This window comes from Balaenoptera physalus, assembly GCF_965194825.1.
Source record: "Balaenoptera physalus genome assembly, chromosome: 11".
Taxonomy (NCBI): Eukaryota; Metazoa; Chordata; class Mammalia; order Artiodactyla; family Balaenopteridae; genus Balaenoptera; species Balaenoptera physalus.
The window spans coordinates 53,916,069-53,941,215 of record NC_138896.1 but is presented as its reverse complement, the minus strand read 5'-3'; the positions used below and the strand labels follow the sequence as shown (position 1 = coordinate 53,941,215).

The 25,147-nt window shown below is 41.8% G+C and overlaps 1 protein-coding gene across 8 annotated transcripts in view; it reads left to right on the top strand.

Annotated features, from left to right (window-relative positions):
* The window catches only part of NEK10 (NIMA related kinase 10), a 332,836-nt gene that overhangs the window by 29,110 nt on the left and 278,579 nt on the right, over positions 1-25,147 (top strand). For all 8 annotated transcript variants that reach the window (XR_014251269.1, XM_082415109.1, XM_082415111.1 and 5 more), the window contains 3 exons: positions 2,045-2,172; positions 4,674-4,772; positions 25,057-25,141. Coding sequence is in view for 7 of the 8 variants with exons in the window: in XM_082415109.1 (XP_082271235.1) it covers positions 2,045-2,172; positions 4,674-4,772; positions 25,057-25,141 (312 nt within the window). In the remaining variant the exon portion in view is untranslated. The remainder of the gene's footprint in view (positions 1-2,044; positions 2,173-4,673; positions 4,773-25,056; positions 25,142-25,147) is intronic.

Genomic DNA, 25,147 nt, shown 5'->3' with positions numbered 1-25,147 from the left:
ATGATTATGATGGTGATGATGGTGATGATGATTGGTGGCTGAATCCTATGCCTTTCGAGGAAGTTTTAAAATCTGAGAGTCTATAAGTCTGTCACTTGTAGGAAGGGACACACTTAAATTATATATATGAATTTGTGTTATGCTACATTTATGATGCTGAAAATTCAGATTTTGAGTTGCCCAAAATAACCCATCGGATGTAGTGTATCTTAACAGAACTATTGGCTTAACATGACAGAAGTCTGTAAGGCGCTGCTCACCTGGCAGTCACTATTCTGGCAGTTGTGGTGACAGCAAGGGGGTTTGAGAGCCCTTGGGCCTGGAAAACCTATTTCTTGTTTGCTGCATCATTCCACATCCTGAGTAACACAGGACAATCTGCTCATTGCTATGACTTCATGCCTAGCATCATTTGGGTTATCACATCTAATCATCTAATTTGGAAGGTCAAATCTCATTTATTTAGCAAATTCATCTGTGCAATGAGAATAATTTTGGGAATTAAAAGAGTATAAAGCACTGAGAACTATGCCTGGCACATAGCAAGTGCTTTATAAATTCTAAGTCATTTAGTTTTCATAATAACTCTGAACTACATAGAATTATTATGATTTTCATTGTAATGATGTGGAAACTGATGTACAGAGAGATTAAGTAGCTTTCAAGATCATGCAGCTGTCTAAGAGTAGATTTCAACCCAGGGCATCTGGCCTAGAGTTCATTCTCTTAACCCCTGAGCATTGTGCCTCAAGTGCCTGTGGCCTGTTGTCATGTGGTGGCTGTGGATTGGCCCACTGAACTGAGACAGAAATGTAGTTTTACAGGATATAAGATTTATTATTAATATTTTGAGAATTCAACTATGGGTGGCATATGATGAAGAAGGGTTTGCTTCCTATTAAAGAACGTCCTTATTAGAATGTATCTATCAGCTGCCTGCCTTGTGGGAAGTCCAGCATGTTCTCTTTAGATGAGGAAACCATGTCTTTATGCAGACTTCTATCAAATGCTTTGATGAAATAGGACAACAAGCACAGCGTATTGTAGCATTATTTGATAATTATAATATATAGGACAGAATGATTTACTGAAAATAAAAGTTTATTTTGTTATACTATGCTTTCCGTAACTCATCTGTAACAACTTAGCTAGTTATAGAACATTCCTCATTTGTACTTTGGAAAGAATAGGGTATTTGTTTGCACTTTGTTCAGCTTTACTGTGGTACAAGAAACAATTCTCAGGGTTATCCCAATTATACGTAAATGTTGGTAAGTGAGACTACTTGAATACTGATAACATCACAATTTACTATATAAATAATTACCGGTTAATATTGTAAATGGGGGCATACTCAAATTGTTTTAGTTAATGTAAGTAAATTTTTCCTTTTCTTATGGTTAATTCTAAAATATATTTTCATGACTTTTATAAACATGATTGAGGAATTAGGATATTCAGACTGATTAAAAGTGATAGAATCTCTTTACCTTTATAACTCTAACAGTTGGCAAGCAGTGTACGTGACTGGTAAAGATGAAGAATGAGTGGAGATGACTCATTCTCAGTTTGGGGCTCCACTCTAGGCCAGAGAGTTTCTAGCTGTATCTGTCAGCTCTCTGTTCTGATTGCACGTTGGAATCGCCCAAGAAGCTGCAAAAGTGCCTAATGCCCAGGCCTCCCCCAGGTCTGGATCCCCAGGACGGTGTAAGGTACTAGGGATACAACATTGAACAGCAATAGGCAAGCTCCTGCTTGTGTCGAGCTGACAGTATAACCAAGGGATACTGAAAATACATAAATAACTGTAAGATATCAGGTGGTGTTACAAGCTATGAAGAAAAAGCAGCATAAGATAGAGAGAGTAAATGTTTATGTCAAGGATGTCTAAATCTTGGAAAACCCCTACATTTGACATAGCTAACTTGTTAATTGTTGGCTTGGGGAAACACTCATTCCCTTTACCGTCCCCTCTGCTTTTGTGACTGTCTTTATCCTGTGCTGAATTGTCATCCTCAAGTCCTCTGTGCCTTTATTTCTGTAGCTTCCAGCCATTAACTTCGATAGTGCCAGAAGCAACATGATGAAATCTGAGCCTGCCAGGGCGGGTGGACACAGAGCTCGAGGTCAGTGGCACGAGTCCACAGAAGCCATTGAACTTGAAAATTTTAGGTAAGAAATCCAGTATGTCCCTTACCTTCAGCAGCCTGGGCCACTAATTAGCCCAAAGATTTATTTAAGTTTGTCACAGGAGCTAAAATTTAAAACCCATTTTAAAATTTACCGTGGGGATTCTTAGTTTAATAATTTTAGTTAGTGCTTAACCTGTTCCCATAAGTACTGTGTGAATAGCAGGCTGAATGGCTGCAGGTGAAAGTGACGTGGGAGTTTCAGGATACCCTCTTGACATACATTTAAGGTTTGCTCCATGAGGAAGTGGCTCAGGCTGTTGACCTGGCGAGGCTGATAACAAGCTTTGTCTTTAGCTTTTGGCCGGTGCATATCTTGCCAGCTGTGAGGAAGCATAAAGAAGCACCTGCTGTGAGCAGATGTGATGGCTGAAGGCTGTGGTTGTCAAGGCCATGAGGCTTCCAGTTGAAGCATCACCCTCCCCTTTCACATTGAAAGTGTCAACCCCTGTTTTGCTCTCCTGTTGCCATGGAGACCTCTTAGAAGCTGCACACTGTCATGGGCCACCGTCCTTCCAGGAGCTGGTTCTCTCCATTTTACAGTTTGTTAAGGTCATTTGGCACCAAGTGTCATGTAAATAATGAATGACATGAAATATCAATATATATATTCTATGGCCATCATCAAAAAATCTACAAACAATAAATGGTGGAGAGGGTGTGGAGAAAAGGGAACCGTCTTGCACTGTTGGTAGGAATGTAAATTGATACAGCCACTATGGAGAACAGTATGGAGTTTCCTTAAAAAACTAAAAATGGAACTACCATATGACCCAGCAATCCCACTACTAGGCATATACCCTGAGAAAACCATAATTCAAAAAGAGTCATGTACCAAAATGTTCATTGCAGCTCTATTTACAATAGCCAGGACATGGAAGCAACCTAAGTGTCCATCAACAGATGAATGGATAAAGAAGATGTGGCACATATATACAATGGAATATTACTCAGCCATAAAAAGAAACGAAATTGAGTTATTTGTAGTGAGGTGGATGGACCTAGAGTCTGTCATACAGAGCGAAGTAAGTCAGAAAGAGAAAAACAAATACCGTATACTAACACATATATATGGAATCTAAAAAAAAAAAAATGTTCATGAGACCTAGGGGCAAGATGGGAATAAAGACGCAGACCTACTAGAGAATGGACTTGAGGATACGGGGAGGGGGAAGGGTAAGTTGGGACAAAGTGAGAGAGTGTCATGGACATATATACACTACCAAACGTAAAATAGATAGCTAGTGGGAAGCAGCCGCATAGCACAGGGAGATCAGCTCAGTGCTTTGTGACCACCTAGAGGGGTGGGATAGGGAGGGTGGGAGGGAGGGAGACGCAAGAGGGAAGAGATATGGGGACATATGTATATGTATAACTGATTCGCTTTGTTACAAAGCAGAAACTAACACACCATTGTAAAGCAATTATAATCCAATGAAGATGTTAAAAAATTAAAAAAATATATATATAAATATTTAGAATGATTATTTATTTGGCCTAGGTTTTGTTTCCCTGTTATTTTATGACAATGACTTTAATAGTCCACAAACATCACATGATGTTACATGAGTTAATATTTTTAAAATACGTGTTTAGTGAGGAACACAAAATTCTTTAAAAATTGTTACATATTCAGTCTGCCCATGTCCATGTACTAAGAAATGACAGCCCTGGCTAGCTTAGGGACACACAGTCAGTCCCATGACACCTGAAAGACTGTGAAGGCAGAACAGAACAAACAGCAATAATAAGGATACAAAACCTGCCTCTGAGGTGGTGCATCCATGTAATTCCAGCGTATTTCTCCTAGATCTTAAAATTGGTCTATTTTAATGGGCACAAAAATATTGTATTGTATATTCCATAGTGATATGACCCTTTTGTGCATTACCTCTTATCCTTTCCCAGTTTTAAAGTGGAATGCTTTGGGATGTTTTTAACCTCTCTGATGGCTGTAATATCAGGAAAGAAAAAACTGAAGCTCGAATATCTCACAACTTTGTTGTACACACACCCACCCCCACAATCCACAACCACAGTCGAAGTGGTGTTGACCAAGAGGAAATATGCATGGCGTCCAGTGGTGTTAACAACTAGAGCGGCCACGAGCCATTGTGGGTAGTAAAGTAAAGGGAGGGATCCTTGTCTACCTGTTTCATGGCTGTCTAGATCATGTGCCCAGTCATTCTTTCTCTCCATATGCCCTTTTCTTCCCTCCCACCAGTTTTAGCTGTTAAATGTTTATAGGGAATAATTTAGTTAATGTGGTAAAATGAAATATATATGCTATAATCTTTATTATTAACTTTATAATTGAATTTCTACTTCCTATTTTAACAACTGATACTTGCTTTGGTGATACATTGAATCCCAAAAATCCTTCAATATCTTCATGCATACAGGTGATCTTTCTCTGCATTGTTAATTTTGAGGCAGCCTAAATAATTTTTACTATAAAATGCTTTTCTGTTTGTTTCATCTCAGTATAAACTACAAGAATGAGAGAAATTTCAGCACACATCCCCAGCATAAACTATTTCAGGAGATTTTTACAGCCTTGGTGAAAAATAGACTCATATGCAGGTAAGATTGTCCCAGGAAAGAAAAAGACATTTACCCAAGAATGGCATATTTTATATATCTTATTTCTAGCATATGGTTTGAAGCAGTTTACAAGACTGAACATAGCATGCTCAAAGGACAAAACAGAGCAAAGACCATTTCGAAGGAGGTGAATGAACAGGCATTGCAGATGACCTCATTTAAATCCCTCTGGTTAGGCCTGAATTTAGCTGAATTTTATGATAGACAGGCAAAATGAGAAAACACCCAAATCACACTGTTTTCCTTGTCTTGAGTTTGGATTCTCAGAAGGCATTTATTGCAGAGACATCTGGTAGCACCGTGGCCAGCATCCTCATGGTATAGGTTTGCAGTCGATAACAAGTGCTGATTAACTGGGCCGCCTCAGCCTGGACCTTGGGGAAAGGATGGGGGTGAGACATCCAGTCACAGCCTGGGGACGACATCTCTTCTCAGGACCAGATCAAATGTTCTTTCCTTTGCTCTCCTTTGTCTTAACACAGGTGCAGTGTGGTGCTGTAGGGAAGGGCTCGCTAGCAGGTCCTCGAGATTCTCTCTCGAAAATTCCAGGGGTTTTCAGTGAACCATTGACTGGTGCTGGATTGCAGTCAGGAATGAATTTTCTCTCTGTTCTGGGTTGCTTGCAGTGAGAGCTATGCTGCTGCCAGACTTTGGGAGCAGACTTTGTTGGGAGAAGGAGGCTCCCAACATCCTTCATGGTCGTACATGGCCTTATACTCTTCCCAGGAGGCCCAGACTCTCTCCCCACAAGCACTGGCTGAAAAGCCCATGAAGAACCTTGAATCTTCTCCATCACTTTGGGACTTGATTGAGATATCTGAATTCTGTCCCAGTGAGATAGGAAAAATTACCCTTATTCTGGAAAATAGGAAAAATCTTAATAATTTAATGCCTGACCGAAATAAAACTCTGACTTGGTCCAGTGCTGTAGGTGACTGTAAGTAGAAAAGCATCCCTAAATACAGTCTAAGTGGTGGTCTAATGATTTGATCTTTTGGATGGGTTATTTAGTATTGCGTATTTATGTACTGGACAGTGACCGCCAAGTACATTGGTTTAGTTTAAAACAATCCAAGGTTGGGACTGCATCTGTCATGCCTTTTTACTTGGTTTAAGCAGAAGATTATTAGACTTGCTCAGATGATACAAGAAGCCTAGAATCTTTACCAAGGTTATATAATTTGGTCACAGCTCAGCTCTTGACAATATACTCAAAGATTGTTAAAAGATTAATGACCATTGCAAAGGACCTGAGGTTGTCCTAGACTGTTTCTTCTTGAGCTTGACGAGAGTAGAGCAATGGTTAGTAGCAGAGTAATTATGTCTGAAATGGTATTGGAAAATGAAGTTCTTTAATTTGTTTTGAAGACAGCTATCATAGACTCCTCAGGGAATGTCCAGTAGGCCATTTGTCAGGTTGGTACTTTGGGTGAAGGCAGAAGATTTCCTATATTAAGGATGTAGAGACCTTACTGTGTCTCTGCACTGAAGGCACTGGGTGCAGGAATTGTTAGGGAAAACAGCTGGGTAGGGGTTGGCATCCAGCCATTGAAAGAGATCTTAACAATTCTGAAGTCAAGAGGTCTCTTGTCAGGACCTTTTCAGATTCTTAGTGATTAATGAGGCATCTTAGATTGGATGGAGTTACTGGCTTGCAACATGATCGGTCCCTGGAAATCTTTAAACCAGGAAGTGATGATTATAAATGTCTTTGCTTTCATAGTAGGAGAAGGAATTTAGCAATGTTGAACATCAAGAGCATCCTTTTATGTCATCCTTTCACTGCTGAGAGGTTGTTTTGTTCAGTTCTATTCTAAAAGCGGGGTTGGGTAAAAGATGGATTAAGTATAAAGGTCTTCCATTGTTTCTCACCCCAGATAACCTCGTTTGTTTGGTCAGAACTACCTTTTTTTGTTTCTTTACCCTCTAGCTTTAGACTAATAGAAGAATTACATCTCAGGGCCTTTCCTGGTATGGCTTCCTATCCCCTTTCTTTGTGAGCATCAGATTTGATGTTGCCTGGAAGGCTTGGATTCAATTCAGTAAACAAATTATTGATCATCACTATGTGCAAGGAAGAGAGGGAGCACATGGTGGAGAAGGAAGGGAGGGTAAAAATACAAAGATGAGTAGGACATGTGGTCCCTTTCTTCCTAGGGACTCACTCTGATCAGCCAGTTACCCAGCATCTCAATACAAAGAAAATGTGATAAATATAAACTATTAATACAACCAAGGGATGGATGAGATTGCGGGAGTGGGGGTGTGGTCTTTGTTCCAATTCTGGTTATAGATAAGGTTGGGCATATTCTGGATGTTATGCTGTTCAAATTTACTCTGAGAATATGGCTGGTTGGGAATTTAGTCTCATTTACTTATGCCCAATTGACATTCTTCTTGTTGTCCCTCTTCTATTTCACTTTCCCCACCTGCAGTCTCCCCTAAACCACACTTCTGGATACCCCCTTTTCTGGGTTTTTTCCCTAAGGTTGACCTGTGATTGAGCCTTTGTTCTCAGAAATAAAATTGCCAAGCAGCATCTGAAATGAGACAAGAATTGTTAACCCAGAGTCAGATAAGGCAAGATCTCATGGTAGATCTCAAAGGGCAAGCGCTGAACCTGAGGTTACTCTGGGTTACACATGGCAATGAATCTTGATGTGTGGCAGGGTATGGAAATGAATTTTCATCTTCTAACTTTTCTTTCTGCCCTAAGATCATTTGTCCACAGTAGAGTCTGCCATTAGAAAATACCCACCTCTTTTTCATCTCATTTGCCTGTGCAGGAAAGCACAAAGGGTTATGAGGTTGTGTAGGGAAGTAAAAATTGTTACAAAGCTGACACATTTCCCAGTTAACTGACTACGTATACAATCGGCCTCTATTCCAGTATCTCTTTTGTGTAACTGTTCCTCCGAGGCCCCTGTCGGTCCATTCCCTGCTTATTGCCAGCTGATGTGAAGATTCTGTAATATAATACAAATAAAACATAATCTGATTTGTGAAATGAACTAGGGAATCTGACTAAAGATGTAGAATTTCATGAAGTTACTGAAAGTGATGGTGCTGAACTGGTGGGATCTGACAGATGAGGCCCTGCCAGAATCAGACGGCTTGACAATTGTAGAAGTTACAAGGAAGGTGACAGGATGGAACTTCAGAAAAGCATGTTTTGAATAGCAAAGAATAGGAGAGGGCATTAGGAAAACTTGATGGATCTTTCTAATATATTTGCAGAAATGAACCTCTTTTATGCTGCAAAAGTGAAAAGTAAATTTGAGGAAATTGGATCATGTTATATGACTTTGTCAGAAAACATATGCCAAAAAGTGTCAGCAGAACCCATTCTTGCTTTGTTCTAGTCATTAGGGCAGAGTTGCATTATAAGTTAAATTTTGTTAAATGTAAGATAAAATATATCTAAGTTTCATAGTTATTTTTTAAAATAATATTTTAATTACATCTTGTCCCCTGCTATTTAATATGAAATTTGGAGTTATTTTAAAGTGGGGTCTCAGGAGTTCCCTGGTGGACTAGTGGTTAGGATTTTAGGCTTTCACTGCCATGGCCCGGGTTCAAGCCCTGATTGGGGAACTGAGATCCCGTTAGCCACATGTCACAGCCCCCAAAAAAGAATAAATAAATAAAGTGGGTTCTCTTTTGGGTACTATTATCCCAGAATTGCCAGGATATCTCCTCTTCTCCCACCTGTAACTTTTGTAGAGGTATGTTCCAGGTTCTCTAAGTTCCGTTAAAAGAGAACCACCTCGTCTAATTAAACATGACTTTATTTTTTTGTCCAAAAGTGCAGTCACATTTCTGATAAGAACAAGTTGGCATCCTTATTATTTTACATCACATTTCCTGAAATATCTGCTGCAAATTTGAAATATTTTGGAAATGGGTCTATAGGAAGTCTAGATTGGGAAGCTATTTACATTCTCTACGGGAGCTCAAGAACTGCTTGAGCTAGGGGAAAATATCTAGTCCAAATCATCACAATCCTGTTAAAAAATGCCATTAAGTGTTCTGGGAATGTCACAGAAACCTCTAACCAAGAAGGCCTACATAGTTATTTGTTTGCTAGTCATACCGTGGTTGTCCGTGTCCACACGAGGACCGAGGTCATGATGCAAGTGAGTCTTCTTTGGAACTTTTACCTGATCTTCAGCCTTGGCTCTCTTGACCCCATCACAGGGGATGAGGGGAGAGGACAAGAAGGTCAGAAACAGCAGCAATCTCTTCAGTGTCTCGATTAAGTTCTTAAAATTGTACAAAGTTGATGGAGAGATGCTTTTTCTGTGATTTTATCTCATCAGGTAGTAGAGAGGCCAGTAGGGGCCTTTGAAGACTTCCTCCTCGCCTAGAAAAAGAGAAGCCTGGTCCCTTTGGTAAAGTCTATCAGATAGTTCAGAACTTCCTAGAGAGATATTCAACTCAGCCCCACAAATTAGATAGAGATAAACGTTCATTAAGGTCCCCAACATCTTAGGTTTGTGTCTTTAGGTACTTTAAAAAATCTGATGGTCAGGGTAAAATTCCTTGACTGCTTCACAGTTTTCCTTAAGGTCTTTTTCCTTCTTGGCCTCATCTCTCCCTCCTGCCCAGTGCATCCTTTGGGCTCACCAAGGTCAGACTGCACCCTTTGTTGTTTCTTGGAAAGTTATTCTCTCTCTTGCCTCTGAGCCTTGGCCCCTGCTCATCCTTGCCTGAAGCCTGCCATCCCCACCTCTTTGCCTTCCTGGCTGTTCTGGCCCCTCAAGTGGCCCTGGGCCCGTGTCCCTCCCACCACACCCTGAGCTGAGCTGAGCTGTTGGAGAACAAGGCTTGGGTCTTTTTCCCCAACTCAAGCCATTGACATTGGTTTTATTGGGGAGTGTGGAGGCTGAGAGTCTTCATAAAGTCGAATTTCTTTGCATTAAATTCTTTTTATCACTGTAAAAAGTTTGAAAAACACAGAAAATTATAAAAAATGAAAATTTACCCTTTATACCACTCTTAGAAATGGCTACATTAACTCTGGCTACATTTCCTTGTAATTTTAAAAAAGTATATGCTTTTTTACTTCACATATGTGAGAGATTATTATGCACATACAAAACTGTATGTGCTTTTTTAAAAAATTTATTTTATTTTTATACAGCAGGTTCTTATTAGTTACCTACATTATACATATTAGTGTATATATGTGAATCCCAATCTCCCAATTCATCCTGCCACCACCACCACCCCCCCTTGCTTTCCCCCCTTGGTGTCCATACGTTTGTTCTCTACACCTGTTGTCTCTATTTCTGCCTTGCAAACTGGTTCATCTGTACCATTTTTCTAGATTCCACATACATGCATTAATACATGATATTTGTTTTTCTCTTTCTGACTTACTTCACTCTGTATGACAGTCTCTAGGTCCATCCATGTCCCTACAAATGACCCAATTTCGTTCCTTTTTATGGCTGAGTAATATTCCATTGGATATATGTACCACATCTTCTTTATCCATTTGTCTGTCAATGGGCATTTAGGTTGCTTCCATGACCTGGCTATTGTAAATAGTGCTGCAATGAACATTGGGGTGCATGTGTCATTTTGAATTATGGTTTTCTCAGGGTATATGCCCAGTAGTGGGATTGCTGGGTCATATGGTAGTTCTATTTTTAGTTTTTTAAGGAACCTCCATACTGTGCTCCATAGTGGCTGTATCACTTTATATTCCCACCAACAGTGCAAGAGGGTTCCCTTTTCTCCACACCCTCTCCAGCATTTGTTGTTTGTAGATTTTCTGATGATGCCCATTCTTACCGGTGTGAGGTGATACCTCATTGTACTTTTGATTTGCCTTTCTCTAATAATTAGTGATGTTGAGCAGCTTTTCATGTGCCTCTTGGCCATCTGTATGTCTTCTTTGGAGAAATGTCTCTTTAGGTCTTCTGCCCATTTTTTGATTGGGTTGTTTGTTTTTTTAATATTGCATGAGCTGTTTATATATTTTAGAGATTAATCCTTTGTCCATTGATTCATTTGCAAATATTTTCTCCCATTCTGAGGGTTGTCTTTTAATCTTGATTATAGTTTCCTTTGCTGTGCAAAAGCTTTTAAGTTTCATTAGGTCCCATTTGTTTATTTTTGTTTTTATTTCCATGACTCTAGGAGGTGGGTCAAAAAAGATCTTGCTGTGATTTATGTCAAGGTGTGTTCTTCCTATGATTTCCTCTAAGAGTTCTATAGTGTCTGGTCTTACATTTAGGTCTTTAATCCATTTTGAGTTTATTTTCGTGTATGGTGTTAGGGAGTGTTCTAATTTCATTCTTTTACACTTAGCTGTCCAGTTTTCCCAGCACCACTTATTGAAGAGGCTGTCTTTTCTCCATTGTATACTCTTGCCTCCTTTATCAAAGATAAGGTGACCATATGTGCATGGGTTTATCTCTGGGCTGTCTACCCTGTTCCATTGATCTATATTTCTGTTTTTGTGCCAGTACCATACTGTCTTGACTACTGTAGCTTTGTAGTATAGTCTAAAGTCAGGGAGTCTGATTCCTCCAGCTCCATTTTTTTCCCTCAAGATTGCTTTGGCTATTTGGGGTCTTTTGTGTCTCCATACAAATTTTAAAATTTTTTGTTCTAGTTCTGTAAAAAATGCCATTGGTAATTTGATAGGGATTGCATTGAATCTGTAGATTGCTTTTGGTAGTACAGTCATTTTCAAATATTGGATTCTTCCAATCGAAGAACATGGTATATCTCTCCATCTGTTTGTGTCATCTTTGATTTCTTTCATCAGTGTCTTATAGTTTTCTGAGTATAGGTCTTTTACCTCCTGAGGTAGGTTTATTCCTAGGTATTTTATTCTTTTTGTTGCACTGGTGAATGGGATGGTTTCCTTAATGTCTCTTTCTGATCTTTCGTTGTTAGTGTATAGGAATGCAAGAGATTTCTGTGCATTAATTTTGTATCCTGCCACTTTACCAAATTCATTGATTAGCTCTAGGAGTTTTCTGGTGGCATCTTTAGGATTGTATGTTTATAGCATCATGTCATCTGCAAACAGTGACAGTTTTACTTCTTCTTTTCCAATTTGGATTCCCTTTATTTCTTTCTCTTCTGATTGCTGTGGCTAGGACTTCCAAAACTATGTTGAATAATAGTGGCGAGAGTGGACATCCTTGTCTTGTTCCTGATCTTTGAGGAAATGCTTTCAGTTTTTCACCATTGAGAATGATGTTTGCTGTGGGTTTGTCGTATATGGCCTTTATTATGTTGAGGTAGGTTCCCTCTATGCCCAATTTCTAGAGAGTTTTTATCATAAATGGGTGTTGAATTTTGTCAAAAGCTTTTTCTGCATCTATTGAGATGATCATATGGTTTTTCTTCTTCAATTTGTTAATATGGTGTATCACATTGATTGATTTGCATATATTGAAGAATCCTTGCATTCCTGGGATAAATCTCGCATGATAAAAGTATATGATCATTTTAATGTGTTGTTGGATTCTGTTTGCTAGTATTTTGTTGAGGATTTTTGCATCTATATTCATCAGTGATATGGTCTGTAATTTTCTTTTTTTGTAGTATCTTTGACTGGTTTTGGTATCAGGGTGATGGTGGCCTTGTAGAATGAGTTTGGGAGTATTCCTTCCTCTGCAGTTTTTTGGAAGAGTTTGAGAAGGATGGGTGTTAACTCTTCTCTAAATGTTTGATAGAATTCACCTGTGAAGCCGTCTGGTCCAGGACTTTTATTTGTTGGAAGATTTTTAATCACAGTTTCAATTTCATTACCTGTGATTGGTCTGTTCATATTTTCTATTTCCTCGTGGTTCAATCTTGGAAGCTTATACCTTTCTAAGAATTTGTCCATTTCTTCCAGGTTGTCCATTTTATATGCATAGAGTTGCTTGTAGTACTCTTTTATGATGATTTGTATTTCTGTGGTATCTGTTGTAACTTCTTTTTCATTTCTAATTTTATTGATTTGAGTCCTCTCCCTCTTTTTCTTGTTGAGTCTGGCTAAAGGTTTATCAATTTTGTTTATCTTCTCAAAGAACCAGCCTTTAGTTTTATTGATCTTTGCTATTGTTTTCATTGTTTCTATGTCATTTATTTCTGCTCTGATCTTTATGATTTCTTTCCTTCTACTAACTTTGAGTTTTGTTTATTCTTTTTTCTCTAATTCCTTTAGGTGTAAAGTTAGATTGTTTATTTGAGATTTTTCTTGTTTCTTGAGGTAGGATTGTATTGCTATAAACTTCTCTCTTAGAACTGCTTTTGCTGCATCCCATAGGTTTTGGATCATCGTGTTTTCGTTGTAGTTTCTCTCTAGGTATTTTTTGATTTCCTCTGATTTCTTCAGTGATCTCTTGGTTATTTAGTAACGTATTGTTTAACCTCCATGTGTTTGTGTTTTTTATGTATTTTTCCCTGTAATTTATTTCTAATCTCATAGTATTGTAGTCGGCAAAGGTGCTTGATATGATTTCAATTTTCTTAAATTTACTGAGGCTTGATTTGTGACCCAAGATGTGATCTATCGTGGAGGATGTTCCGTGTGCACTTGAGAAGAAAGTGTAATATGCTGTTTTTGGGTGGAATGTCCTATGAATATCAATTAAATCTGTCTGGTCTATTGTGTCATTTAAAGCTTGAGTTTCCTTATTAATTTTCTGTCTGGATGATCTGTCCATTGGTGTAAGTGAGGTGTTAAAGTCCCCCACTATTATTGTGTTACTGTCGATTTCCTCTTTTATAGCTGTTAGCATTTGCCTTATATATCGAGGTGCTCCTATGTTGGGTGCATATATATTTGTAATTGTTATATCTTCTTCTTGGATTGATCCCTTGATCATTTGTAGTGTCCTTCCTTGTCTCTTGTAACATTCTTTATTTTAAAGTCTATTTTATCTCATATGAGTATAGCTACTCCAGCTTTCTTTTGATTTCCATTTGCATGGAATACCTTTTTCCATCCCCTCACTTTCAGTCTGTATGCATCCCTAGGTCTGAAGTGGTTTTCTTGTAGACACATATATATGGGTCTTGCTTTTGTATCCATTCAGCGAGCCTGTGTCTTTTGGTTGGAGCATTTAATCCATTCACATTTAAGGTAATTATTAATATGTATGTTCCTATTACCATTTTCTTAATTGTTTTGGGTTTATTCATTTATTTATTTATTTTTGGTTGCATTGGGTCTTCCCTGCTATGCACAGGCTTTCTCTAGTTGCAGCGAGCAGGGGTACTCTTCATTGCGGTGTGTGGGCTTCTCACTGCGGTGGTTTCTCTTGTTGTGGAGCACAGGCTCTAGGTGCATGGGCTTTAGTATTTGTGGCTTGTGGGCTCTGGAGTGCAGGCTTAGTAGTTGTGGTGCAAGGGCTTAGTTGCTCCACAGCATGTGCGATCTTCCCGGACCAGGGCTCAAACCTGTGTCCCCTGCATTGGCAGGCAGATTCTTAAACACTGCACCACCAGGGAAGTCCCTTGGGTTTGTTTTTGTACGTCCTTTTTTTCTCTTGTGTTTCCCACTTAAAGAAGTTCCTTTAACATTTGTTGTAGAGCTGGTTTGGTGGTGCTCAATTCTCTTAGCTTTTGCTTGTCTGTAAAGCTTTTGATTTCTCCATTGAATCTGAATGAGATCCTTGCTGGATAGGGTAATCTTGGTTGTAGGTTCTTCCCTTTCATCATTGTAATATATCGTGCCACTCCCTTCTGGCTTGTAGAGTTTCCGCTGAGAAATCAGCTGTTAAGCTTATGGGAGTTCCCTTGTATGTTGTTTGTAGTTTTTCCCTTATTGCTTTTAATCATTTTTCTTTGTCTTTAATTTTTGTCATTTGATTACTCTGTGTCTGTGTCTCGGCATGATTCTCCTTGGGTTTATCCTGCCTGGGACTCTCTGCGCTTCCTGGACCTGGGTGGCTATTTCCCATGTTAGGGAAGTTTTCAACTATAATCTCTTCAAATATTTTCTCTGGTCCTTCCTCTCTCTCTTCTCCTTCTGGGACCCCTATAATGCAAATGTTGTTGCATTTAATGTTGTCCCAGAGGACTCTTAGGCTGTCTTCATTTCTTGTCATTCTTTTTTTCTTTATTCTGTTCCACAGCAGTGAATTCCACCATTCTGTCTTCCAGGTCACTTATCCGTTCTTCTGCCTCAGTTATTCTGCTATTGATTCCTTCTACTGTATTTTTCATTTCAGTTATTGTATTGTTCATCTCTGTTTGTTTGTTCTTTAATTCTTCTAGGTGTTTGTTCTTTAATTCTTCTAGGTCTCTGTTAAACATTTCTTTCGTCTTCTTGATCTTTGCCTCCATTCTTTTTCCGAGGTCCTGGATCATCTTCAGTATCATTATTCTGAATTCTTTTTCTGGAAGGTTGTCTATCTCCACTTCATTTAGTTGTTTTTCTGGGGTTTTATCTTGTTCCTTTACCTGGTACATAGTCCTCTGCCTTTTCATTTTGTCTGTCTTTCTGTGAATGTGGTTTTCATTCCACAGGCTGCAGGATTGTAGTTCTTCTTGCTTCTGCTCTCTGCCCTCTGGTGGATGAGGCTATCTAAGAGGCTCGTGCAAGCTTCCTGATGGGAGGGACTGGTGGTGGGTACAGCTGGGTGTTGCTCTGGTGGGCAGAGCTCAGTAAAACTTTAATCCACTTGTCTGCTGATGTGTGGGGCTGAGTTCCCTCCCTGTTGGTGTTTGGCCTGAGACAACCCATCACTGGAGGCCACAGTGTCTTTGGTGGGACTAATGGTGGACTCTGAGAGGGCTCATGCCAAGGAGTACTTCCCAGAACTTCTGCTGCCAGTGTCCTTGTCCCCACGTTGAGGCACAGCCACCCCCCACCTCTTCAGGAGACCCTCCAACACTAGCAGGTAGGTCTGGTTCAGTCTCCTATGGGGTCACTCCTTCTTCCCCCTGGGTCCTGATGTGCACACTACTTTATGTGTGCCCTCCAAGAGTGGAATTTCTGTTTCCCCCAATCCTTTCGAAGTCCTGCAATCAAATCTGGCCAGCCTTCAAAGTCTGATTCTCTGGGAATTCCTCCTCCCGTTTCCGGACCCCGAGGTTGGGAAGCCTGACGTGGAGCTCAGAACCGTCACTCCACTGGGTAGGCTCCTGTGGTATAATTGTTCTCCAGTTTGTGAGTCACCCACCCAGTGGTTATGGGATATGATTTTATTGTGATTGTGTCCCTCCTACCACCTCACTGAGGCTTCTCCTTTGTCTTTGGATGTGGTGTATCTTTTTTGGTGAGTTCCAGTGTCTTACTGTTGATGATTGTTCAGCAGTTACTTGTGATGCTGGTGCTCTTGCAAGAGGGAGTTAGCACAGGTCCTTTTACTCTGCCATCTTGAACAAATCTCCTCAACTGTTTGTGCTTTTATGCAGAGTAGAATCCTTTAGAATCTTGTCTTTTTGTCTCCCTTTTGTTCTAAGTTTCACAACGTTAAATGTAGAAAGGAAGAAAATAAGCTTGTAGGCCTCAAGCTGATTCCTAACTTGGAGGAAATATCTAGCTCTTACATGTTAATTTCTCCTAAAATGTTATTTAGAGTTTATCCCAAACTTAAATTGTGTATACACGCACACTATATGTATATACGCACACACAAAAGTGTCATCCGATTAGAGCTGGAATGGACCCTGAAGACAAAATCCATTCCACCTCTTTTGAGAGATCCAGTAGCTGAGGGGCTGAGGTACAACCTTGACTGGTACTGTGTTCTCCTCCGCCTTGCTGATTCCCTGGTTCTTTATTAGCCAAAGTATTGGGTTTGCCAAAAAGTGCCTTTGGTTTTTAAGAAAAAATAAAAGACACATTTTTCATTTTCACCAAGAACTTTATTGAACAATGTATTCACCCTTTTGTTCCACTACCTTCTGCCAGTTTTCAGCCAACTTCATAATTCCATCTTCCCAAAACTTTTTATCTTTTTGAACAAAGAACTGTTCCAAGTACCTTTTACAGTCTTCCAGGGAATTGAAAATTTTTTCCATTAACAGAATTTTGTAAAGACTGAAATAAATGGAAATCTGAAGGTGCAATGTCCTTTGAATACAGCGGTTGAATCAGAACTTCCCAGCCAAGCTGTAACAGTTTTTGCCAGGTCATCAAAGAAACATGTGGCCTTGCGTTATCCTGATGGAAGATTGTGCATTTTCTGTTGACTAATTCTGGATGCTTTTCATTGAGTGCTGCTTTCAGTTGGCCTAATTGGGAGCAGTACTTGTTGGAATTAATTGTTTGGTTTTCCGGAAGGAGCTCATAATAGAGGACTCCCTTCCAATCCCACCATACACACAATATCACCTGCTTTGGATGAAGACCAGCCTTTGGTGTGGTTGGTGGTGGTTCATTTTGCTTGCCCTATGATCTCTTCCATTCCACATTATTGTACAGTATCCACTTTTCATCACCCGTCACAATTTGTTTTAAAAACGGAATGTTTTCATTACTTCTAAGTAGGGAATCGCATGTGGAAATACAGTCAAGAAGGTTTTTTTCGCTTAACTTATGGGGAACCCAAACATCAAAGTGATGAACATAACCAAGCTGGTGCAAATGATTTTCAACGCTTAATTTGGATATTTTGAGTATCTCCCATGTGGTAAAATGTTGATTGTTCTCAGTTAATGTCTCGATTTGATTGCTATCAACTTCAACTGGTCTACTCAGCTGTGGAGCATCGTCCAACGAGAAATCGCCAGCACAAAACTTTGCAAACCACTTTTGACACGTCCGATCAGTCACAGCACCTTCTGCATACACTGCACAAATCTTCTTTTGCGTTTCAGTTGTGTTTTTACCTTTCTTGAAATAATAAAGCATAATATGCCGAAAATGTTCCTTTTTATCTTCCATCTTCAATATTAAAATCGCTACACAAAAATTCGCCAATTTTGATGTCTTTTTTTAAATGCATGCTGATATGACAGCTGTCACATACAATCTAACAAAATTGTTTCGAATGAAGTTAAAGACAACTAAGTGCTACTAGAGCCATCTTATGGAAAAAACTGAACAAACCTTTTGGCCAACCCAATATGTTTAAAATTGGTTTTCAGGTTTGCCCCACAGAAAAGTGTCACTTGAGTAATTATGTTCTCTCTTTTCTACTATTTACTACTGCTTCTTGTGAAACTCATTCACTTGGATGTCTAACAGGCATGAAATTAAAATGTTCCCACCTTCCCAGGAAAGGACTGCTTGTTCTTTGGCCACACATAAGCACCAGAACCTGTTTTAAACCTGACCAAATCAGTAAGTGACAACTTCCCATCAGTACATGAGCTTCTGAGAGCCAGGGAGTAAGCTGGAACACATTCCAGGAACCCCCTTTCCATGGCTAAAATCAATCAGTCCCCCAAAACCCCCACTTATGAAAGTCCACCCGTTCCTGAACTCCTCTATCAGCTTTGCTTTGAGAGACTAAAGTACAGCTCTCTCCTGCTATAAATTAGTCTTTTCTTTCACATATTGATTGGTGGACTTCTTTGGGCATCTCAAAGCTAACATGCCTAAAATGGGACTTTTGATTTCTCTTACTCAACTTGCCTTCCTCTCAACTTTAGTCTTTCCCAGCTATTAACCTAGTCCTAGCTGCCACTGTCTCTTGCTTGGACCATTGCAGTGGGCTAACTGGGCTCCTGGCTTTGACCCTTGACTCCCTATGGTATGGTGTTCCTAACAGCACATCCAAAATGGTCTTTTCAGAATTTCTGTCCCATAATGTCAGTCCTCTGCTTAAAGCCTTCCCGTGACTTTCCAGAATAAAAAGTCCAAAATCCCTATTCCTATTCTACAAAAGACCTACAGAACTGGCTCCTACCACCTCTGTAACTTCAGCTCCTATTACGCTGTCTTTGCTCAGTTTGTTCCAGCCCCCAAGGGCTTACTTGCGCAAACCAGTGCACTCCTGCTCAGGAACTAGATAACTTAACTCTTTCGCTGTTCTGACCTTGACTCACTCCTCAGTTCACTCAGATGCTAACCGTATCAGAAAACCCTTCTCTGACTCTCCTTAAATAGCATTCTCAGGACTCCCTAAACCCTTAACTTTAGGGTTGTTTTTCTCTGGTCACCACCTGATGTGCAGTTTTGTTTGTTTGTGTGTGTTATTGGTCTTCTTTCTCTAAATGGTAACCTCGGTGAACACAAGGGCATGGTTTTGTCCAGGCTGTAGTCCTGGGCGTTTAACAGTGCCTGGCTCCCAGTAGGTGATCAGCAAATATCTGAAAGCATTCAGTCTCTGAAACTTTCACCAGCCATGGAGAAGAAACAGCTAGAACAGTCCTTTCTACTCAATATCTGTCTGACTTCTGGGACCAACATGACGAATTGGATGGACCTCTGACTCGGTGTCTCTTCTGGGCCAGGTTTAATTGATGACACTACCCATTAAGAATAGTGGAACAAGTCAGTAAAGATTCCTTGAATACTCATTTATAATTCATTTCTTCACGTTTTCTTATTCCTTTTAAGTTTTACATGTCTATTTTGATGTCAATTTTGCTTTTACAACTATCCAAAAAAATAGGGCTCCGTCGTATGAATTTGAGGTAATATTTATACTGAAACAGGTTTGAGTTTCTCCACTTTTAAACTTTTAGTGGAACGTGGTAGTTTTTTGGTGGTGGTTGTTTTGTGCGTTAATGAAAACGGCAATCTAAATAACGCCTCATCTGAAGACGCTGCTTTTTCTGGGTGAGAGCCAGCTGAGGTTGTGACCTCTGGCATTTGCATCAGCCCCTGGATGGAGTTAAACCCAGACCGTGTGACTCTCAGTGCTCAGTCCTGCAGCTTTGTGACTCTCACATCACATACTGGTTTCTTTGACTGCATGGGAAGGTGAAACCCCAACTACCCTTTCTCTTTTCAAATGCTATGTCTCTGGTGGTACCATTTTTCCTTCTCTTTTTTTATACTGATAGCAGAAAATGGCATCTGATGCCTAAAGCGATGTGGCAGGTGGTCGTGGACAAAGGCCGTGGGGCCTGGTCATACTGCCATGTGGTAATAGTCCTGTGAAAGCAGTGGCAAAAGTTCAGTCACAAGAGGGGATAAATATTTGCCTGGTCATGAATCTGCTGCTGTGCAGCTGCTCTATTGGAACACAGCCTCCAGGGAAACACTGTCTTTGCCGACAGACAAGGTTTTCAGAGCTACCTCAGGAGATCCCTCACCACTGTGCAGATCATGCCTGCCTCCGCAGTAGACGTATCTAAGAGCCCCTTTCTGTGCCGGGTGGAGGTGGGGGATGCGGGAGCCCTGGCCTGGGAGTCAGGGCCCAGCTCTGCTACCTATGCGCGCTCTTGGATCCGTCACCTGGCTCCTCCTCAGTCAAATAAAGGCAGCCATCTTTAGAGTCTGTCATTATTATTCTCTGTAATCCTCTGCTTACACTAGACTCAGTGTGTTTCCTAGTCCCCCGACTCTTGACAAACAGAGCTCTATATCACCTTACAGAACATGCCATTCCTCATGAACAGCAGAGCTCCAGCCAGTGAGCCAGGTCCTTGGGTGAGGGGGGAGGTTGAGGGCTGGAAGCCATGGAGGGAACAACTGCTCCTCAGAGGTCAGCGCTCAGAGGGGAGGCCCTGCAGGACCCAGACACCAGGAATTCTATTTACATTTACAACAGGCCAGAATCATATAGAAATATTAATAGCTTTGGGCCACAGTTCCTAAATTGTAGAGCAAAAAAATGCCATTTGCTTGGAACAGAACTTTGAGACTTTTTTGGAACTCTTCATTTGTTTACACTCCTTTTATGGTAAAAACAAAACAAAAACCGTTCCGGAATTCTTTTTCTTTTCTTTTTTTCTTTTAGAGGTGAGAAGAAACAGAACAAAAAAACCTTTTCATATTAAATGTGAAAAAACATTAGAAAGGCCATGGACTTTCCTCATGAAGATTGTATATTCTTAACAGGAAAAATTTCAAGTACACACATATTTGTAGTGTGAGTCATCTTTCAATATGTCCCATGGCTTCTCCTCTTAAGTAATGAAGAGCAGCCAGCATTAAACCTCGGGAGGTTACCAGCAGCTGTTGCAACTGGATCATTATTCCTGTTAGATCTTTGGGATGTACTGTCTGCACTGCACTGCAGGCTACACGCTATCTTTAGCTGACCCGAGCACCTGGAAGGGAGACTAGTCATGCGCCATCCCTCTACTTATGAGATTAAAGGTATTCTCTCTCTAATAGGAGCCTCAGAATAACCACATCCTTACAAGTGTTCCCAGAGGTGATTGTTTTAAATTCAAAATGTACTTCAAATTTGCATTATTTTTCCCAGTACAAGGAACTTAGGATGAAATATAGTGCAGCTTCCCACTGTGGCCTTGGATAATTCTGCCTGGCTGCAGGCCTCAGATGGGTTGAGTCCTGCCTTTATTTTCAGAAGAAACTGAGCTTTGCCTCCATAGCAGAGGTGTCACTGTCGTGGTGCCCTGGCAATAGGAGGGTTGTGATGTTGCTGGTGGCTGTGGCAGGCAGCTCTTGCTAGGAGCCTTGGTGATGGCAGGAGGAGTGACTCCCAGCCAGTGATGTTCTTGGGACATCTTGCTCAACCTCTATTTGCAGAGCCAGGCCTCTGCTGGGGGCTCTAATTTATAAGAAGCAGTCAAACATCCTTGGGAATATAAGGCTACGGGAAAAGCATATTTCCAACTTCCTTCCCATGAGCTAAGTTAGTAGATGGAAGGAACAGTGAGTGGCTTGGGGCGGAGTGTAAGGGGGCTGGGCTGGAGGTGACACCTCCAGTGGCAGGAACCACAGATGTTTGGCTTGCCTTCTAGGAGGGTGTGTCTCGTGTACTCAGGTCTGAGATGGGCAGGTATGGGACAGAGTTGAATTTCTCAGGATTGTGGAAGAGTCAAAGCTGAATTTCCCACCAAAGGTCAAGGATCAATATCGGACAAGCCAGGCAAGGGTTGGCTTGGGACTGCAGCTCAAATAAATGCTCCACTTGACTAAGGGGCAGATCTTTAAAGTATCCTAACTTTACTGGATGTACAACCAGCTCAGCAGTGGAGGTGGGAGAGGGTAGGAGAAATTATGTGGATTCTAGTCCAAAGTAGCTTCCATTATCTTTCTCTGTTTTTCTTGGCTATGTATGAAATAGCAGACACATTTTGTTTTAGGTTTTTGCTAACATTTGCACCAAGTGCCACTGTTGGACTAGTTTGGAGAGCAGTGTAAGACGTGTCACCTGGCAGGGACTAACTTCCGCAGGTGATGCAGGCAGGTCCAGTGCTCGGCAGTGCTCAGACCCCCTTCCTCACCTCAGGAGTCCAGGCTGTGCTGTGTTGGTGGCTTCTGTACCTTGACATACACTTTGGTTAGAACAACTGCATGTGACTGGCCTCATGTCACGTCGGAGGACATCTATATAGTTGTATGGGAGGTTCCAGTGTTAAAAAGTCACACCAAGGCTGCTTCATGGGAAGCACCAAAGGCACAGGCTCCCAGCCCAGCCCAGCCATGTTATGAGAGGGTCAGTGTGTCTGAGAGAGCATGGGTGGGGGCAGTGGAGAGCGGGGGGAATGAGGTCCGAGAGGCAGTGTGGAGGCCGGGTCCTGTAGGGCCCCAGGGGCCATGAGGACTGAGTGAGAGGAGAACTGTTGGAGGAGGGCAGGGGAGGTTGTTTGTCTCCTTGGCAGACGTGTGAAGATTGAAGTTGGGGACAAAGATGGAAGCAAGAAAGCCAGATGGGAGGCTTTTGCAATAGTTCAAGCAAAAGATAATGGTGGCTTGAACCAGGGTCATAGAAGACGAGGGAGTGAGAAGTTGATCTCAGAGAGACAGCGGTGAGTGGTCTCGAAGCGGGATCTTATTTCCCTGCCCAGGAATTGGAGCTGAGTAGCCTGGATGAAAACCAGGAATCCTAGCCGCTAGTCCAGCAGGGGCTGGAGGCTAGAAGCAAAGTTCCCCTGGCTCTTGCCCCTGTTTGAAAGCAAGAATGATTCAAGGAGGCAAAAACAGGTACGAAGTTTATTATTAGAGACACAGCACAACATGTGGGAGAACACACAGAGAAACAGTGTATTTAGACAGAAACAAAACAGGAGTACACACCTGGAGAGAAAGGGTGTGGGCATCCTCCTGAATGAGGAGTGCAGTAAAGAGGCGGTTAAATCATTTATATGGGGCGGTTCTTCTGGGTCTTCCTTCTCCTCTGGCCAGTTATCTCGCTTCTTTCCCCACGCCTGACCTGTCCTACTGCCCTGCCTGATATGTGTGCACATCTTTTTGCCAAGATGGATTCCAGTGCAGAGGCTAACGGAGGTTTGACAGCACGTGTTATGGGATGATGTTGCCCTTTTTTGACCCCAAAGGAGCCTTCCTGCGCATGTGCAGTCAGGGAGGTTTCCTTGACTTCAGTAGTGATAGATGTGGTCGTTTTATCTCTTTACTCCCCCTCAGAGCTCAGCTCCTGCCACTAGCTTTGTCCTTGGCGTGTCCAGGGAAAACAAAGCTCCAATTTATTCTGCTTGACGAACTCCAGCTGCTCAGCCCAGGGGCCCATCTACCTCCTACCTCAAAGTGGTGGGAATGGGGAGATATTTTAAAGGTAGAGCAGACAGGATGTGCTGAGGGATTGGATGAAAGAGGTGAGGGAAGTAGAGGAGGTGAGAAAACACCCAGGGTTTCGGTCTGATCAACTGGAGGCCTGGAGGGGTGAGGCGTGTTTGTGTGTGGGGACCGGCGGGGCATGAATTCAGTTTCAGACGTGCTAACTGTCAGCTGAGACTCAGGAAGCCATGGGTCCCGGCCTCAGCCTGGGCTCTGTTCCTCCAGGTTCTTGGGCAGAAGCGTCCTCACAGAGTGCCATGAAAGGCCCGTCGCAGTGTTCACTCTCTGCAGCCTGAGTGGCAACACTGGAGCAGCCTGAAAAATTTTCCCAGTTTGAATTTTTTTTACTACTAACTCTAACTGGCACAGAGCAGCTGAGCAGTGAAGTAGAAGCTGCTCACGGAGGCACAGCAGCTGGGACGGGCGCTGGGTGTGCCGATGACCCCACCCCAGAGCGACCGGGGTGCCGCGCCGACCACTCTGCTCCCTCGAGCTGGAACCACTGAGCGAGCCATGCCTGCAGTGAGCCCCAGCCGTGCTGGTGGCCCCTGTGACTCGGGTCGAGGACTGGGTGGCAGCGCCCATGTGAGCGGCTGGGCCCTGGCACCCCGCTCTGGTGTTTTGAGTCCACTTTGCCCGCAGGCCCGGAGAGCAGCAGTGCCTGAGAACTTGCTCCCTCGTCCCTGCTGCAGCCCCGCCCCCCCCACCACTGTGACAGCCGTTTTGGGAGCAGGAAAGCCAGGGTGCTTGCCTCCGTGGGGGTGGGAGGTCCTTGGAGGTGAGGCTGGCGCAGAAGGGCCCTTGCCCACTTGGCTTCCCCACTCCTCACCTCCTGCTCTCCACTCCAGGTGGACTCCCCGGGAGCATGTCCTCAATCACTCACGTGCACACCAATCTTCATGGAAGAGTCTGCTTCCGGGGAGACTGATCTAAGGTGTAAGAAAATAGTTCATCACGATGTTTCCCACAGGGAGCGCTGAAGTGCCCTGGGGGCTGCAGAGAACCCCCAGGGGTGTCGTGGGATATTTTTAAATTTCAAGGAAAACAGTAATGATACACAACATCTGTCAGACACAGTGCAAACTACTCCAGGTAGTTACAGTTTCCACATTAGATTGTACCGCCTTCCCTTAGATGATGGCTTACTTTTCTGTAGCTGGGTTTTCAGTGGTTACTGTGATAAAAAGCAAGTGCCCTGGGAAAGTCAGGTGGAAGAGGGAATGGAGGTAATAGTGTTAGATCTGATTCCAAGGCTGGAGAAGTTGTTTTCTGTCCACAGGTGCACACACCCCATTAGTAAGTAAATGTGATTAAGAATAAAATAAAAATACTTTTCTTTTAGTGTCTGTGTATTATTTTTTCAAATGGATACTAAGTTATCAGGGTATCAAGTCTTTTAAAGTTGAACCCTTTAGCTATTTCTTTTGGTCAGGGGCTGCCGTGAGTCAGTAAGGGCCCTGTGAACCAAATAATTTTGGGGGCCTCTACTTTGTAGTGACAGTGACAGTTTCTATGTGTTTTGCATTAAAATGGGTCAAGTGTTCAAGAATCAAATAACAGTCCCCATTGCAGACTGTTTGAGATAAACTAATGCTCTTCCTTTAGATGTTTTTTATTCTTCTTGCATTGTTCATGAACTGTCACGTTGGCCTTTAAACATGAACGAACATGTTCTCTCTTGTTTTCTTCTTTCAGAGAGTGGGTTGATCGAGCCCCATCTCTTCATTTTCTGAGAGTATTAATTTGTCTGAGACTTCTAATGAGGGATCCATGTTATCAGGTTGGT